At 39.0% G+C, this 19,883-nt stretch overlaps 1 protein-coding gene across 1 annotated transcript in view; it reads right to left on the bottom strand.

The window, feature by feature from the left end:
• The window catches only part of LOC127673192 (zinc finger protein 709-like), a gene marked incomplete at its 5' end in the record, with an annotated part of 62,314 nt that overhangs the window by 15,337 nt on the left and 27,094 nt on the right, over positions 1-19,883 (bottom strand). Inside the window, one exon of the mRNA XM_052168801.1 lies at positions 7,610-7,626. Coding sequence (XP_052024761.1) covers positions 7,610-7,626 — 17 coding nt within the window. The remainder of the gene's footprint in view (positions 1-7,609; positions 7,627-19,883) is intronic.

The raw sequence follows: 19,883 nt of genomic DNA, 5'->3' as shown, positions 1-19,883 counted from the left end.
AAAGACTACACCAGGTGACAGCCATTTGAGAAGGAAAAACACCTATGCACTCGCTTTCAGGAGCTGAGCACGACTGTCTTCTGAAAGGCTCTAACAACAACTGAGACAGATGCAAATACTTACAGCCAATCATTGGACTCAGGTTAGAGTCAGGGGAAGACTTAGGGGAAGGAAGGAAGAGGCTCTGAGAGACGCCAATCCCTTAAGAAGACCAACAGTGTCTAGTAACCCAGATCCCCAGGAGCTCACAGAGACTAAGCAATCCACCACAGAGCATGTATGCATGGGTGCATGGCACCAGGAACATATGTAGCAGAGGACCGCATTGTGTGTACTCAGTGGGAGAGTATAACCTAATCCTGTAGAGACTTGATGCTTCAGAGAAGAATGGGGGAGGGGAGGTGGTGGTAAGTGAGTATATTAGAGGAGTAGAGGTGGGGGTCATGAAGCATCCTCTCAATGGCTAAAGGGAAGTGGGATTGGGGTAAAGAGCCTTGGGAGTTGAGACCAGAGAGTGGCACAACAATTGGAATATTAATAAGTAAATCAATTAAGAAGTAATTGAGACTGAGAAACAGAGAGAGAGAGAGAGAGAGAGAGAGAGAGAGAGAGAGAGAGAGAGAGAGAGGAAAAGAGAGACTGTTGTATGGGGGGCTAGCCTTATGCAGCAAGTCTTTCCATGACACCCTCACATAAGAAGAATGACATAGCTACTTTTCAAATGCAGAAACATACTTGGCAGAGACAATAACAGCCTGGGGTCTGGGCCTTGGGAGCTTTTCCTGAGGTCACAATGTATTGAGAATAAAATAGAGCTCCTTTTCTAAAGCCAGGAATATCCTTGGTAGAGCTGGTAATGGTTATCAGTCCCAAGGCCACTGTAGGCTTGGTCAGTAATGTTCTTGAGATAAGGTGTATTCTCCTTCTTCAGTATTGTCTATGAGACTCCCCCAAAGGTTGTCCTATTGTATGATAGTTACTGCTGGCTTCATAGAAGTCTCCTGTCTATTTCCATTTTCCCTTAGTAAGTAGTTTAAAAGATGCTATTCTTAAGAGGTTTACTTAGCATAATAAGTCGTGGCTTCAGCAAGACCTCCCCACCACAACTTTTATACATACTATTTCATTTGAAATATTTATTTTAAAAGATTTATATATTTTTTATAAAAATATATTCTATATTTATATAAATATATATTTGTAGGATATAATTTTATGTTTATATTTATACTTTTATTTAAAATATAAATAAATATGCAAATTCATATAAATAAAAATAAATACATAAGTATATAATTTATGATATAAATATGTAAATATATTTTATAGTTATATTTATATATTTAATATATATATATATATATATATATATATATATATATATATATATATACACACACATATGCACATATGTTTAAACCATTGCTCTCTTTAGACATACCAGAAGATGATTGTGAGCCTCCATGTGGTTCCTGGAATTGAATTCAGTATCGTTGGAAGAGCAGTTGTGCTTTTAACTGCTAAGCCATCTCTCTAACCTACTTTTTTACATTCGAGGATCTATGTTTTTTATCTTTTTCATCCTCTGAGACTTTGGACATAGTGCTCACCTCTCACTGAAGAATGACCCTTTGCATTACGGCACTGGTGTACTTACAATATAGATTTAGGAGTATAAATATCCCATTTACCTAATTGGCTAGACTTGCAGTCTCTTTTCCCTATATACATTGTCCAAAATATAACATGGGACATGAATCATAAAAAGCATTAGAGAGGGCTGAATTCATATTGTCATGAAAGAGATTTTTTAAGGTAATTTTCAATTGTGTGTCGAGTGATTTCTCCCTGGGAACACATATTAATTATAGACAGCTGTATCTTCAGCCTCTCAGAAAAATATTTCCAATAAAGGTGATTTTGCCTCAAGTTCATGTCAGTCTGTTGTTCTCCAGTGAATGACCTTTGCTTTCCCCTTGATTTAAATTTCCTAAAGATTTTCACAGAAGACAGCAGCATTGAAATAGTCCCATGAAATAAAATATACCTCATTGATAACTTAAAATTTATATACATTATATTAATGTTCGATGGTATATTGTGCAAAAATTGATTAGCATATAACAAGTAGCATTTTCTATGTGAATGTGTATGAGTGTATGTGTGCTCATGTTTTCCAAAATACATTTTTACAAATGTAGCCATGTGTGCACAAATGAAGGGGAATTCTGAATGTGTGTGAAAATAAAGAATGGCTGCTGGTCTCTCATGAAAAGATAGTGAACATATCTGAGGTAAACAGAAACTTAATAAAATGTACAGCGTTAATTATTTGTGGTTGTGTAAATCATTGTTAATTTAAATGAGTAAGCATTAGTTACACCATAAGTACTGATTCTTGAAAAATCACTCTTTAGAAAAATATTCTAATTTATTCATCACTTAGGGCTTTTATTATAAAACTCTTGGCTTCTATTTTAACTTTTGAACTCATTTGATGAAATGTTGAGACATGTTTTCACAAAACTCACTGATATCATGAGTAAAAAATTATTGTTTTCTATGAAATGTTTTCCTTGTGCATGATATTCATCCAAGTGAAAAATAAATTAGTCAGTTTTACAGTGCAGAAATCTTTCAACTGAGAGAATAATCTCGAACAAATATGCATGTTTTTCTGTGGGTCCATATAAAAGATCATATTGATTAACCTGCTGACAGTCAGTAAATATTCCTTTGTAGTCTGCTGGTATCTGAGACTCTAGTTGTTGAAGAATGAGTTCATGGTAGGTGTGGGCCACCGCATACACAGCATTATACAAATTGTAACCTTCTTCACTCAGGGCCATGTCATATTTTTGCAGTGCTATCCATTCAAATGCGATGTTAAATTGAAAATGTTCCATTTTATTACTGTTCTTAGAGACTGATCAATTAAAATAATTCCACCCCAGGATAGACTCAGAAATGTTTACTGGATATTTGTCAGTGTCTATAGTTCCCATAAAATTCCTAAATTTAGGCATCTCACCGCTGTAGTGCAAAAGTGACAGTCCCATGGAAGAAATTAAGGCTGAATTCCTTTTCATTGTGATAACATCCCTTTGCAAAGATGTAATCCAGATTCTCTGAGCACCTAAATATTCCCATCTTCTAAAGCTGACTTCTAAAGTGGAGTTCATTTCGCCATAAATGATAATAACCTTTGCTGAAGATGTCATCATTTGTTTATCATATATCATAGCCTTTTTCATGTACATCTGAATGGTTTCTGGTATTACATTCACAAAAGCTAAACAGATCCCATGACTTTGCATTTCTTCTCTTAAATCTGAGAAGAAACTGAAAGCCCTGGTCATTATCTGAGATGACCAGCCCTATCCACGTCCATCTAAAATGAAGCATCAAGGTGACCATGCCATGGGACAAATGTGTGTCTTTGGTGGCTACCTGGTGGACATAGGGAAACTGGTCATGGTCTTTCAGGTTAGGATTAAATGGCCCAAAGAAAACCTAAAGTGTTTAGAAGAGAGGATTAAACATTTACATGAGGAATATGATTACTAGAATTATTGGAATTATATAGAAATGATGTTGCTCTTCTTTCTGAACTCCTAATAAGGATAGTATGAATATACTCTAAATATCATGTTTTATTGCTTTTATATTCTAGACTATTTCTGACCAGCCTGAATTTCCTGAAACAGTTTTCCCTGTTTATGCAGTACATATATGATCTGATTATTTGACACCATACCCAAATTTAAGAGACACAATGAAAGCAGTGCTAAGAGGAAAATTCATAGCACTAAGTGCCCAGGTAACGAAACTGTAAAAATCTTACACTAACACCATAACAGCACAACTAAGAGCTCTAGAACAAAAACAAGCATGCACATCCAAGAGGAGTAGACAGCAGAAAATTGTCAAACTCGGGGTGGAAATCAAACAGAAAAATTAATAAACAAAGAGAACAATAGAAAGAATAAACAAAACTAAAAGCTGGTACTTTGAGAGAATCAACAAAATAGATAAACCACTAGCCAAACTAACTATAGGGACCACAGGCAGTATCCAAATGAACAAAATCAGAAATGAAAAGGATGAGATATTAACAACAAAAATGGAGGAAATTAAAAAAAAAAACATTGGAATCTACTACAAAAGCCTATACTCAAAAAAACTGAAAAATCTAGGTGAAATGTATGGTTTTCTAGACAGTTACCACATACCAACGTTAAATTAAGAGCAGTTTAACCACTTAAATAGGCCCATATCCCATAAGAAAATAGGAGACATCAGTAGAAAATCTTGCAACCAAAAAAAAAAAAAAAAGCCCAGGACCGGAATTATTTAGTGCAGAATACTACCAGAATATTTCTTTCAAAGAAGACCTGATACCAGTGTTCCTCACACTATTCCATAAAATTCAAAGAGAAAGAATACTACTTAATTCATTCTATGAAGCCACAATTACTCTGACACCTAAATCACAAAAGGGCCCAAACAAAAAAGTGAGCTTCAAACCAATCTTGCTTATAAATATCAATGCAAAAATACTCAATAGAATTCTTGCAAACACATCAAGAATCCAACAACACATCAGGACCATCATTCTCCATGACCAAGTAGGCGTCATCCCAGGGATGCAATGTTGGTTCAATATACAAAAATTCATTAACATATTCTATTGTATAAACAAACTCAAAAAATGCATGATCATCTCCTTAGATGCAGGAAGAGCATTTGACAGTATACAACACTCTTTCATGTTAAAAGTACTAAAGAGATCAGGAATTCAAGGTCCACACCTAAATATAATAAAGGTAATTTACTGTAAAATAACAGCCAGTATCAAGTAAAATGGAGAAATATTTGAAGCATTCCCTCTAAAATTAGGGACCAGGCAAGAATTCCCACTATCTCCATATCTATTCAATATAGAACTCAAAGTGGTAGCTGGAACAATAAGAGAAAAAAAAAAGAGCTCGAAGGGATACAAATTGGCAAAGAAAAATTAAAGTTATTGTTATTTGCAGATGATATGATAGTATACATAAGCGACTACAAAAATTCTACCAGAGAACTTCTCCAGTTGATTAATAACTTCAGCAAAATGGCCAGATAAAAAAACAATTAATTCAAGTAAATCAATAGCCTTACTTTATACAAATAATAGACAGGCTGAGAAAAAATTAGGGAAAAAACACCCTATACAATAAACACAAATAATATAAAATATCTTAGGGTAACTCTAACCAAACAAGTAAAATATCTGTATGAAAATAACTTCAAGTCTATGAAGAAAGAAATGATGAAAAGATCTCAGAAAATGGAGATATCTCCCATTCTCATGGATTGACAGAACTAACATAGTAAAAATGGCCATCCTACCAAAGGGAATCTAAAAATTAATGTAATCCAAAAACAAAATCCCAACTCATTTCCTCAAAGACATGGAAAAGGTATTTCTCAAATTCACCTGAAAAGACAAAAAACTCCAAGAATACCAAAACTTATTCTTAACCATAAAAGAGTGGCTGAGGGAATCACCATCCCTGACCTCAAGCTCTACATCAGAGAAATTTTGATAAAAAAAAACTGCATGATATTGGTACAGAGACAGACACATTGATCAGTGGAATAAAACTGAAGAACCAGAAAGAAAACCATACACTTATGTATACTTGATCTTTGACAAAGAAGACAAAAATATACAACGGAAAAAAGAAAGCATCTTCAATAAATGGTGCTCGTCTAACTTGCTGTCTGTATGCAGGAAAATGAAAATAGACCCATATATGTCACTTTGCACAGAGCTCAAAGTTTAAGTGGATCAAGAACCTCCAAATAAAACCAGATACACCGAATCTAATAGAAGGGAAAGTGACAAAGAGCCTTGAACTCATTGGCACAAAGGGAAAATTCCTAAACAGAACTTCAATGGCTTATGTTCTAAGATCAAGAACTGATAAATGGGGCCTCATGACACGGGAAAGCTTCTGTAAGGCAACGGACAAAATCAATAAGACAAATTGGCAACTTACATATCCTGGGAAAAAATCTTCACTAACCCCACATCCCATAGAGGGCTAATATGCAAAATATATAAAGAACTCCAGAAGCTAACTATCAAAAAACCAAACAACCCAATCAAAAAATGGGGTATTCACAACTGAGGAATCTCAAATGGCTGAGAAGCACTGAAAGAAATATTCAAAGTCCTTAATGATCAGAGAAAGGCCAATCAAAAGGACCCTGAGATTCCACCTTACACCAATCAGAATGTCTAGGATCAAAATATCAGGTGATGATATTTGTTTTTGAAGATGTGGAGAAAAAGAAACACTCATCCATTGCTGGTGGGATGGCAAACTCGTAAAACAACTGTGGAAATCAATCTAGAAGATCCTCAGAAAACTGGAAATAGATCTACTTGAAGACCCAGCGATACCACTCTTGGGAATATACCCAAAAGATGCCCCGGCTTGTCCCAGGGGCACATGTCCTAATATTCTTATAGTGGTTCTATTTGTGATAGCTGAAAACAACCCAGATGTCCCATGACAGAAGGATTGACACAGAAAATGTAGTTTATTTACACAATGGAATACTACTCAGGTATTAAAAATAAGGACATCCTGAGTTTTGCAGACAAATGGATGGAACAAGAGTATATCATACTGGGCTGGAGAGATGTCTCAGAGGTTAAGCCACTGACTTTCAGAGGTCCTGAGTTCAATTTCCAGCAACCACAGGGTGGCTCACAACCTTCTATAGTGGGATCTGGTGCCCTCTTTTGGTGTGGCTGAAAACAGCAACTGTGTGCTCATATTAAAAAAAATTAAAAAAAAAATCAATGTTAAAAAAAAAAATAGAACCAAGCAGTGGCAGCACACACCTTTAATTCCAGCATTTGGGAGGCAGAGACAGGCAGATTTCTGCATTCAAGGCCAGCCTGTTCTGCAAAGTTAGTGCCAGGGCAGCCAGGGCTACACAGAGAAATCCTCTCTCGAGAAGAAAAAAAAAAGATTAGGGCTGGAGAGATGGAGGATAGATCAGTACCTAAGAGCACTGTGTGCAGCCCGGCATGGTGGCACATGTCTATGATCCCAGCACTTGGGAGGCAGAGGCAGGAAGATTTCTGAGTTCGAGGCCAGCCTGGTCTACAAAGTGAGTTTCCAGACAGGTAGGAGCACACTGAGAAACCCTGTTTCAAAAAAACCCCAAAACAACAACAACAACAAAAACAAAACAAAACAAAACAAAAAACAAAAACAAAAAACAAGCACTGAGTGCTCTTCTGAATGTCCTGAAACCCATCAACCACATGGTGGCTCACAATCATCCATAGCAAGATCTGCCATCCACTTTTGGTGTGTCTGAACATAGCTACAGTGTACTTACACGTAATAAATACATAAATCGTTAAAATTTTTTAAATAAAAAGAAGGAATTTAAATAAATAAATAAATAAATAAATAAATAAATAAATAAATAAATAAATGTCCAAAAAAAAGGAGGTCAATTTCACCCTCTGGGTCCCTAAATTGAAGATGCTGGGTAAAAAACCTGGGCCTTGGTTTCTTCCCACCATCTATCGCAGAACTCGAAGGTACCTGGACACTAGAGCATAAAGGTTGGAAAACCTGGAAATGAAACCCACAGATGAAGGAAGCACCTATTTGGAGTCGCTAAGATTAATTGACACTGTGTGATACCAGCATGCCTCCTTCATGAACCAGAATTCTGTATTGAGCCTAAGGGAGATGCAAATCCAGCCTTGGATACACCTTTACCACCTTTCTCCAACCTGGAACTGGAGCAAGAAACCCAAAGCTATAGATGGGAACCAAAATGCCACAGTCAGAAAGTGTACAAGTGAGGAGCTGGGGAGGAGTCAAGGGGGAGAGGCTGAGTAGAAGGATGGGAAACACAAAATGGAGCATACCTTGATCTGTTTCTCTTTCACGCCAAGCCTTTCAGCCGTGTTTTTCACTTTTCCTGTCTCAAGTACTTGCTGTTATCAAAATGCTTTCCCAGGTCTAGCTTTTGTTCTTTGGAAGAGGCATGCTGGTATCACACAGTGTCAATTAATCTTAGCGACTCCAAATAGGTGTTTCCTTCATCTGTGGGTTTCTTCTTCTGTGTTCATGGATCATTGGATCTTGTGACCCTGATGGGACTTGAGAAGCCATGAGACATTGTTGTCTTGGTAGACCCGAGGTATCTGGAGAATTCTGGAGGTGTGCAGGAAATTCACTGGAAAATTGGAGAATATGTTACTGGAAAGGACAGAGCATCCTCACATCATTTGTAGGACTGGATGATGAATGGAAGTTTTGGAGAACTAGAGAACGTTAGATTTCCTGGAAATGTGATCCCTTTGGGAGACCTTGTTAAACAGGAGAACCTGGGATGAGTGTAGGGAGGGACTGATGCAAGGAGAGAGGGAGGGAGAAACAGACAGACAGATCTAAAAACTCTAGAGGTTTCTAGAAAACTTTCAGGCATCCCCATCAAAGGCCTCGTCCTTGGCTCATACACAAAAATATGGTAGGTGGGCCAGCAATGTGGTGTCTCACCAACCCTCTCCCTCTGCCTTCTATGAGCTTCGCGTGCCTAGGGTTTCCAGGGCTGATGTCAATGGGGAAACACTCCAATTGCTCTGGCCTTTTTTCAGGATCATCTATCCAACTCTCTGGGGATTTGATGGACATTGATAGCCAATCACATACACCAGATGCAGAATAATACCAAAAGCTCTACATCCATTAGCTCCCTCTTTCCCCTATAAGGGTAACCACCCCCAACAGACCCTTCATGTAGAAAAGATACATAGGACATCCACTCACCTGGCAAGCAGTAGGTCGTTGGCCTTGCTGGGTTTACTCTCTGTGTTTCACCAGTTCTCCAGGAACCAGGCCTTAAATATCTTTTCCAGGGAGGAAACTCAAAGCTCCATTCACGCTTTGGCTACTCCCTCACTGCAGAACCACCAAGTACTAAGATAAGCACTTCCATTAGTGCCACTCCAAACAGTCCTTGTCTTATTGATTGATTCCCAATTGTTTAGTTTTCTTTCTTTGGTTTTTGAATCAGGGTCTGTCATTGCAGGACGTTCTTTTCTTCACAAGCTTTTAAGTGATCTTGTTCAACCCAGGAAAAAAATTCCTGTTAGTTCAATGGGGAAATTCCTGTAAAGTACATCATCTCAGGGTATCTACCTTTATTCAAAGGACTCAGGGGCAGAGGCAGGTGCATTATTTTACGGTCCTCATCTACAAAACACTTTATAGGACAAATGGAGCTACACAGAAAAACCATCATCAGATTACAAATATACATTTATATATGTGAATATGTATAGAATCGTATTGCTTCCCCAAACCAAGCTCTTACCCACATCTGTAATATTCATATTCAAGACTTTCACTTTCATGAAAATTTTTAAAAGTAAGTTTAAGTTTATGTAAATACTACAAACCACACCAAATGATGAAGTCCATTCAATCCAACAACTACCCGGCTAACCTTATGGCATACCCAAGTTTTTGATTGCTTCATCTTGTGTATGATCATCTCTAAGTGAACCCGGTAAAACTCATACTTCAATCTGGACAGTGGTGCTCTGTAACTTTAATCCCAGCACTTGGGAGGCAGAGACAGGTGGATTTGTGAGTTCGAGGCCAGCCTGGTCTACAGAGTGAGTTCCGGGACAGCCAGTGCTATGAAGAAAAACCCTGACTCGAAAAAAACAAAGAAAATTAAAATCCTCATACCTCAGCTATACACCTTTTGTCCAAGATCTCTAGAAGACTTTTAAATGAAATAGTGTTGGATTTTTTCATCTAATTTTTCAGCATCTAATTGGACAGTCATGTCGTTTTTTTTTTTTTTTTTTTTTTTTTCTTTCAGATCGTTGATCTGATGGATTGCATTGGTGGATTTTTATGTATTGAAGCAGCTCCCTGCATCCGGTAAACGAGGATTACTTGATCATGGTGTGCAATTTCTTTGATGTGTTGTTTTATTGGGTTACTTAATATTTTGCCGAGTATTTTTGCATCAATATTCATAAGGGAAATTGAACTGAATCTTTCTTAAATTGTTCTGTGTTTTACTTATCACGGAGACTGTTACCTCATAGAGTGACTTTGGCTATGTTCCTTTTGTGTTTTGTGCAATACTTTGAAGAGCTTCGATATTATCTCTTTGAAAATCTGATAGAATTCTGTGCTAAAACTACCTTGGCCCTTAGATTTTTTTCAGTTAAGAGACTTTAAAAGACTGCTTCTGTTTCCTTGGACAGTTTACATTGTCTTAACGTTTTCAAGTGGAATCTATCTAGAAACTCATCCATTTCATTTAGATTTTTCACTTATTTGGAGTGCAGACTTTTGTAGTAAGCCCTAATGATTCTTTGTATTTCCTCAGAGTCCGTTGTTATGTCTCCCGTTTAATTTGTGATTGTGTTCATATGGATCCTCTCTCTGCCTTTTAGTTAGTTGGCTCAGGGGTTATCTATCTTGCTGATTTTCTCACAAGCCTTCTCTTGTATTTGATGATTCCTTGTATTGATCTCTTTGTTTCCAATTGACCAATTTTGCCCTGAGTTTGATTATTTTATGCTGTCTTCTCCTCCTGGGCATGGTAGCTTCTCCCCCAAAACCCCAGGATCTTTAAATGTACACATTATTTGTTAGTATTAGAACTCTTAAGCAAAGGGAAGGAGGAAGAAGGAAAATAAAGTACTCTCTAAATTCATTTTTTAAATATTTATTATTATATATACACGTACACTGTCGCTGTCTTTTCACACTCCAGAAGAGGGCAGCAGATCCCAGTAAAGATGGTTGTAAGCCACCATGTGGTTGCTGGTATTTGAATTCAGGACCTTCAGAAGAACAGTCAGTGCTCTTAACCACTGAGCTATCTCTCCTGCCCATTTGTTGTCTTTTGTTTTGGCTTTGAGACAAGGTCTTTCTATTATTCCAGCCTGTTCCAGAGATGACCTTGGCTCAAAATTCTGAGTCCTGATAACAGGTGTGAGTCATCACGATGTCCAAGATTTAAACATTGTTCCAGAGCAATTATAGGTGACAGGTTTATTTAGAAATTGGAAAGTAAGGGAAAATTGGTGTTTCCCTCATGAGGCTCCAGCCCAGAAGAAATTGTGGATTCACAAGTCAGCCATTTTCTCTGGAAATGGATATATACTCACTCTGCTTCCAGGGTTCTTGACCATTCCTTTCCTCTTACTATGCATCCATTCTTAGAGGGCGGCAGCCTGTTCAGTGTTCAACTACCCTGTTAGCTCCCTTATTCAACCACATTCTTCTTCCTGGGCCTTTCACAACTTCTAAATGACCCCTCAAATGCTCTGCATGTGTTTTGGTATCTACCTAGATAACCTAAAGGCACAGAGAGCTCAAGGTTTTGGCAGTTTGGTGCCTGGGTTTCTGATCCTAGTTTGTCCCTAAGCTAAATAGTTTTAAGAAGAAAAAAAGGCTGGACAGGCAGTGATGGCCCAAGCCTTTAATCCCAGCACTTAGGAGGCAGATGAAGACTGATTTCTGAGTTCGAGACCAGCCTGGTCTACAGAGTGAGTTCCAGGATAGCCAGCGCTACACAGAGAAACCCTGTCTCAAAAAACAAACAAACAAACAAACAAACAAACAAACAAACAAACAACAAAAAATATCAGAAAAAAAAGATAAAAAACTTGGTCATTCAAAGATGATGTGTCTAGGGCTGTACCATAACTGCAGCTTCTGATTTTCTTTGATTCCTGGCTGAGCTCAAACTCACTGGATGACTGAGGTTAACTGAATTTCTCATTCCACTGCCCAAGAAATGTTGTGATTAGAGGCCAACATCCCTTGAGTGAGCTTTTCTGTGCCCTTTAGTACTTCACAGTGGCATTCTGTCCTAAATTCATATTTAATTGGTTTCTTTTATAAATCTTGTTTCCTCAAAGGACATTTTCTCCTGCTTGCATTTATTGCCACCATCCCTCCGTCTCTTGCTCTGTCTGTCTGTTTGTCTGTGTCTAATACTGTCTCTCTGTCTCTGCTCATCTCTGTCTCTCTCTCTTTCTCTCTCCCTAGATCTGTTTCTCTCTGTGTCTCTCTTTCTCTGTCCCTGTCTTTGTCTCTCTATCTCTGTCTCTCTGTCTCTCTCTCCCCCCTCATGTGTGTGTCTTGCTCTGTATCTCTTTCTATCTCTCCTTAATTTTTTTAGGAATAGTTTCTCTGAGTAGCTCTGGCTGTGCTGGAACATCCTCTATAGACCAAGCTTGACTCAAACTCAGAAGCAGAACTTCTTCTGCCTCCTTAGTGCTGCAAATAAAGGTCCATGCCACCACTGCCCAGGCTTTATCAACATTCTTTGGCCTCTGCAAAAACACTGGTCCTGCAACTGCTCTTGGTATAAGCCAAAGACAAGAAAGCATCATACTAAGCTAGACCTGAACAATGCATTTTCTAGTGAAAAGTTTCTTATCAATACTTTTGTTTCAGGTAGGGCCTGGTGTACCTTAAACTGTCCTTGAACTTGCTGTACAGTTAACAATGACCATGAGACCTCATTGCTTAGGAACAGCAGTGGATCTTGATGAAGATCTGAGCCCATTTCCAAACACACATGTAGACCTCCACTCTCTTGGAAACGCAAATTCCTTGCAGGTTCTTGAGGCATTTGGGAACTGGTTTCTGTGGGTGCATTTGAAGACATTTGGAATCTTCAATGCTAGGAGGGACCTTGGTACATGCATGGATTCTGATCTTATTGGCGCATGTTCTGAGAGGAGAACCTGGATAAAAGGAAAAGTATCAGAAAAGCTCCAGAGACCACCCATCAGGTTTACCCATCACAAGCTTTGGACTTCTTATAGAGTATGGATTAATCAGGAGCCTCACTCTTTCTGACCACCTGCCACTGTCTCCCATGCCTATTAAGTATTCTCAACATAGTAATAAGTATGCAAATAGCTCCTGTAGTAATATGAGTCTGTGAGCCAAGGGAGGCTAGCAATTGAATGCCCTTCCCCAACATTTAAAACTCCTTGATCCCTGGAGGGGTTGAAGTGGGAGTAGGTTGGTAAGTGGGTGAGCGGAGCCAAAGTGGGGAGCATTCTTTCAGACCCAAAGGTTAGGAGGGGTGAAGAACTACTTGAGGGAGGACCTGGATGTGGTCTAAAATCAAGCAAATAGAAGCAAAGACGAAGGGCTGGAGAGATGTCTCAGTGTTTAAGAGCTCTTCCAAAGGTCCGATTTCAATCCAAGGAAGCACATGGTGGCTCATAACCATCTGTAAAGGGATCTGATGCCCTTTTCTGGGGTCTGAAGACAGCTACAGTATACTCACCTTCATGAAATAAATAAAACTTTTCTAAAAAAAAAAAGAAAAGGAAGAAAGAGGAAAATTTTTAAAAAATCAACAAAAACCAGAGCTCAACCAGGTTGGTAAACCCTTAGCCAAACTAACTAAAAGGCATAGAGACACAGTATTTTTTCAGTATACTTTGTATTTTTCTTTTCTTTTTTTTTCCAGAAAATATTGAGGTAGTTCTCACACAATCCTAGATAAATTCTCACCTAGATCATGCCTTACAAGAGCCTATTTGGTTAATTTTGTCCTCAATTTTGTGGTAAATTTTAATCCTCAGTAAATGGGAAGAAAACTTCACAGGACCCTTGGGCCCCTCTGGGACTGAACCATCATCCAAAGAGTATGCAGAAATTGGACCTAGACCTCCCTGCATGTATGTAGCAGATGTCCAGGCTGGTTTCTCATGGTCTGGTGCAACTGGAGCAGGAGCTATCTCAAAAATTGTTGCCTATATATGGGATATATTCTTCTCCCTGGGCTGCCTTGTATTGTGTCAGTGAAAGAGCAACTGCTTAGCCTTACAGAGACTTGAAGTGCCAGGTTGGGGGGATACCTACTCGGACCTCTAACCCACTCAGAAAAGAAGGGCCTTGGGATGGGAGGTGAAGGTGTGGATTGTTCATGGGGGTATGGGGGTGCAAATAAATAAAATAATTAAATATTTTAAAGAATCACAGCCGGGCAGTGGTGGTGCATGCCATTAATCCCAGCACTTCAGAGGCAGAGGTGGGATGATTTCAAGTTAAAGACCAGCCTGGTCTACACTGTGAGGTCCAGGACAGCCAAGGCCACACAAAGAATCCCTGTCTGAAAAACAACAAAAAAATTCACAGATCGTTTTCCTTTCTGCTAGACTCTCAGACTCCAAACAAGGAGTGAAGAGCCATAGAACCAAAAACATCAAGTGAGCCCATCCGACCCTGATCTACACTAAAGCACTCATGGTCAAATTAGTCAAAATCATAAGGCTCTTACATCTAGCACAGACCCACCCTGGTATTGGAATCCTAATTCAAGGTCTTGGCCTTAAGTGAATCTCCCCCTGGGCCTTCCCAAAGGCTATTCTCCCATCACCTCATGTCCAAAAGACATTCCCACCCTGTGGCCACAATCAGTCTTCTGCCACAACTTATGGAAATGTGGTCAGGTGCAAGACCATAAGGAACAGAAGCCAATATATGTGGGCATTATCAGAACCCAGTTCGTCCACCACAACAAGCCCTGCATATACCAACATACTTGAAAATCAGGAAGCTGACCTAAAATCCTATCTCATAAATATAATACAGTCCTTGAAGGAGGATACAAATAACTCACTGACAGAAATACAGAAAAGCACAGGTCAACAGGTAGAAGCACTTAAAGAGGAAACAAATAAATATCTTAAAAATATAGGGAAACACAATCAAACACATCAAGGAACTGAATGAAGCAGTACACGATCTAAAAGTGGAAGTGGAAGCAATAAACAAAACACAAATTGAGGCAATCCTGTAAATGGAAAACCTGGGAAAGTGATCAGGAATTACAGATATAAGTATCACCAACAGAATACAAGAGATCATGTCAGGTGTAGACAATACGGTAGAATACATAGACACAACTGCCAAAAGAAATTCAAAATAAAAAAAAAATCCGAACCCAACACATTCAGGTAATTGTGGACACACGAAAAGATCATATCAAAGAATAAAGGGAATGGAGGAGAGCTAAGACTCCCTGGTCAAAGGACCGAAAATAGCTACAAAAATCATAGAAGAAAATATTCCAAACCTAAAGAAAGTGATGGTCATAATGTCTTAAGAAGAATACAGAACAGCAAATAAATGGGACCAGAATTTATTCCTCTTGTCACATATTAACCAAAACACTAAAGGCACAGAACAAAGAATGACTATTAAAAACTGCATGGGAAAAACGACCAAGTAATATGCAAATTTTTAAGAGAATTCTATGAGAATTACACCAGTCTTCTCAACAGAGACACTAGAAGGCAGAAGAGCCTGGTGAGAAGTCTTGCAGACTGTAAGAGAACACAAATGCCACCCCAGGCTACTATATACAGCAAAACACTCAATCACCATAGATGGAGAAACCAAAATATTCCAGGGCAAAACCAAATTCAACACTAACTATCCACTAATCCACCCTTACAGAGGATCCTAGAGGGAAAACTCCAACACAAAAAAAGGTACGTACAGCAATGAAAAGAGAACATATTATCATTACACAACAGACCCAAACAGAGATAGCCCCAAGCACAGAAAGTCACCAACAAAATCAAGCATAATATTATCAACAGTCATCTGACTTTGATATCTCTAAATATTAATGGACTAAACTCATCTATATAAAGACATGAGCTAACAGACTGGATATACATACCAGATCCAGCATTTTCCTACATACAAGAAACAAACTTCAATAACAAAGACAGATACTATCACAGAGTAAGAGCACGGAAAAAAGGCTTCCAAGAAAATGATCCCACGAACAATCCAGAGTCGCCATCCTAATATCCAATAAAATAGACTTTCAACCAAAAGTTATCAAGTGCTAAGAGGAAGGACACTTGATATTCATGAAAAAGAAAATCCACCATGAAAAAGTCTCAATTCTGAAGATCTATTTCCCAATACACGCACATTCATAAAAGAAGCTATACTAACCTCAAGCATACATTGAACCCACACAATAGTAGTGGGCGACTTCAACACCTCCAATCTCACTAATAGACAGGTCATTGAAACAGAAACTGAAGAGAGACACAGTGAAACTAATTGAGGTTTTGAACCAAATGGATTTAACAGATATCTACAGAACATTTCACACTAAAACAAAAGAATACACCTCTTCTCAGTAACTCATGGTACCTTCTCCAAAATTGACCATACAATTGTTCAACCCTCAACCAATACAGGTAGATTGAAAGAATCCCATGCATCCTATCAGATCACCATAATCTATAACATTTCAATAACAGCAAAACAGCAAAAAACACATATACACTTGGAAAATGAACAAATCTTTACTCAATAATAACTGAATCAATGAAGAAAACAAGAATGAAATTAAAGATTTCCAGTTATTTAATGAAAACTTTGACATGCCATACACAAATTTAAGAGAAACAATGAAAGGAATGCTAAGAAGAATATTCATAGCACTAAGTGCCCAGGTAAAGAAACTGGAGAGATCTTACACTAACAACATAACAGCACACCTAAGAGCTCTAGAACAAAAACAAACAAACACACCTAAGAGGAGTAGACAGCAGAAAATAGTCAAACTCAGGGTGGAAATCAAAGAAATAGAAACAAAGAAAACAAAGAATACAAAGAATCAACAAAACCAAAAGCATTTGACAAAATACAACACCCTTTCATGTTAAAAGTACTGGAGAGATCTGGCATTCAAAGCCCACACCTAAACATAATAAAGGTAATTTACTGCAAAACGACAGCCAATATCAAATTAAATTGAGAAATACTTGAAGCAATACTACTAAAATAGGGGACAAGGCAAGGATGCCCACTCTCCCCATATCTATTCAATAGAGTACTCAAAGTGCTAGCTGTAAGAATAAGACAAAAAGAGAGATCAAGAGTATACAAATTGTCAAAGAAAAATTAAAGGTATCACTATTTGCAGATAATATGATAGTATACATAAGTGACCACAAAAATTATACCAGAGAACTCAGGAGCTGATTAACAATTTCAGCAAATTAGCCAGATGTAAAAATTAAATCGGTGCAACCAGTGGCAGGCTGGGAGGACTCAGCGTACTCTGGTGGGTCCGGCCCCATAGAGCTTAGATTACAGTCCAGAGGGCTCTGGCCGAAGCCTTCAGGTCTCTGCTTCGGGATCCAGAACAGCCTGGCTACAATACCACATCTCCAGGCCCTGCAAGAGGCCAGAGGGGCACCCAGGAGGCTGGCTGGGAGGAGTCAGTGTGCTCTGGCGAGTCCAGCAGTCCCCGGGCAGGAGCCTTCAGGTCTCTGCTTAGGGATCTGAACAGTCTGGGACACAGCACTGGGCCTTCAAGAAATGCAAGAGGCCTGCTATGCACCCATGACGCAGGCTGGGAGGATTCAGCATGCTCCGGTGGGTCCGGCCCCATAGAGCTTAGGTTCCAGTCCTGAGGCCTCTGGCAGGAGCCTTCAGGTCTCCACTTTGGGATCCAGAACAGCTTGGGCTACAACACCACATCTCCAGGCCCTGTAAGAGGCCAGAGTGGCAACCTGGAGGCAAAATGGGAGGAGTCAGTGTGCTCTGGTGAGTCCAGCAGGCCCCGGGCAGGAGCCTTCAGGTCTCTGCTTTGGGATCTGAACAGCCTGGGCCACAGCATTTGGTCTCCAGGAAGTGCAAGAGGACTGCTGTGCACCTGGAGGCAGGCTAGGAGGACACAGCATGCTCCTGTGGGTCGGGCCCTACAGAGATTAGGTTCCAGTCTTGAGGCTTCTGGAAGGAGCCTTCAGGTCTCTGCTTTGAGATCCAGAGCAGCCTGTCTTGCAACACCACATCTCCAGGCCCTGCAAGAGAAGAGATGTGCACCTGGGACACCGGCTGGGAGGAGTCAATGTGCTCTGGTGAGTTTAGCCCTGCAGAGCAGCGGATCCAGTCCTGAGGCCTCTGGCTGGAGCCATCATGTCTCTGCCTCTGGTTCTGGAACAGCCTGGGCCACAGCACCCTATCTCCAGGCATTACAGGAGGTCAGGTGTGCACCACAGGCCAGCTTGGAAGAGGCAGCTTGCACTAGTGAGTCCAGCATTTACAACAAGACAAACTAACACCAGTGAGAACTAGATAGCAAAAGGCAAACGCAGGAACGTCACTAACAGAAATCAGGCAATATGGCAGCATCTGAACACAATTCTCCACTAACAGCAAGTCCTAGATACTCCATCACACCAGAAAAACAAGATTTGGATTTAAAATCACTGGTCATGATGATGGTAGAGGAACACATGAAGGACATACTTAAAGAAATTCAGGAGACATGGATCTAAAGTTAGAAGCCCTTACAAGGGAAACACAAAAATCATTAAAAGAAATTCCATTGTTTTTATTGTTATTAAAGACCACTTTTACTCCATAGTGATCTGATAGGAGGCATGGGATTATTTCAATCTTCTTATATTTGTTGAAGTCTATCTTGTGACCAACTATATGATCGATTCTCAAGAAGGTACCATGATGTGCTGAGAAAAAGGTATATTCTTTTGCTTTGGGATGAAAAGTACAAAGTAATATATATATATATATATATATATATATATATATATATATATATATATATATTATATGCAATTGGTCCAAAGCTTCAATTAGTTTCACTGTCTCCCTGTTTAGTTTCTGTTTTCCTAATTGGTCCATTGATGAGAGTGGAGTGTTGAAGTCACCTACAATTATTGTGTTAGGAGCAATGTGTGCTTTGAGCTTTAGTATAGTTTCTTTTATGAATGAGGGCACCCTTGTATTTGGAGCATAGATGTTCAGGATTGAGAGTTCTTCTTGTTGGATTTTCCCTTTGACCAGCAAGAAGTGGCCTTCCATGTCTCTTTTCATGACATTAGGTTGACAGTCAATTTTATCTGATATTAGAATGACAACTCCGGCTTGTTAACTGAGACCATTTGCTTGTAGAATTGTCTTCCAGACTTTTACTCTAAGGTAGTTTTTGTCTTTGACACAGGTGTGTTTCCTGGATGCAGCAAAATGTAGGGTCCTGTTTATCTAACCAGTCTGATAGTCTATGTCTTTTTATTGGGGAATTAAGTCCATTGATGTTAAGAGATATTAAGGAGTAGTGGTTATTGCTTCCTATCATTTAAATGCTAATTTTACACTTGTGTGGCTATCTTCTTTTGTGTTTGATGAAAGAAGCTTAATATCCTGCTTTTTCCAGGGTATAGTTTTCCTTATTGTAATGGTGTTTTCCCCCTATTATCCTTTGTAGGGCTGGGTTTCTGGAAAGATATTGTGTAAACTTGGTTTTGTCATGGAATATCTTGGTTTCTCCATCTATAGTGATTGAGAGTTTTGCTGGGTATAGTAGTCTTGGCTGGCATTTGTGTTCTATTAGAGTCTGCATGAGCTCTGCCCAGGATCCTCCAGATTTCCAGGTCTCTGATGAGAAGTCTGGTGTAATTCTGATAGGTCTTCCTTTATATGTTACTTGCCCTTTTTCTTTTACTGCCCTAAGTATTCTTTTTTTTATTTAGTATATTTGGGATTTTGATTATTATGTGAGTGGAGGTAGTTCTGTTCTGATCCAGTCTGTTTGAAGTTCTGTAGGCTTCTTGTATATTCATGGGGATCTCTCGATTTAGGTTAGGGAAGCTTTCTTCCATAATTTTATTGAAGATATTTGCTGGCCCTTTAAGCTGTAAATCTTCACTCTCATCAATGCCTATAATCCTTAGATTTGTCTTTCTCATTGTGTCCTGGATTACCTGGATGTTTTGGCTTACAAGCTTTTTGCATTTT

The sequence above is a fragment of the Apodemus sylvaticus genome, chromosome 22 (genome assembly GCF_947179515.1).
Source record: "Apodemus sylvaticus chromosome 22, mApoSyl1.1, whole genome shotgun sequence".
In the NCBI taxonomy this organism is placed as follows: domain Eukaryota; kingdom Metazoa; phylum Chordata; class Mammalia; order Rodentia; family Muridae; genus Apodemus; species Apodemus sylvaticus.
The sequence above is the reverse complement of the archived record's forward strand: the minus strand, read 5'-3'. Positions and strand labels throughout refer to the sequence as shown.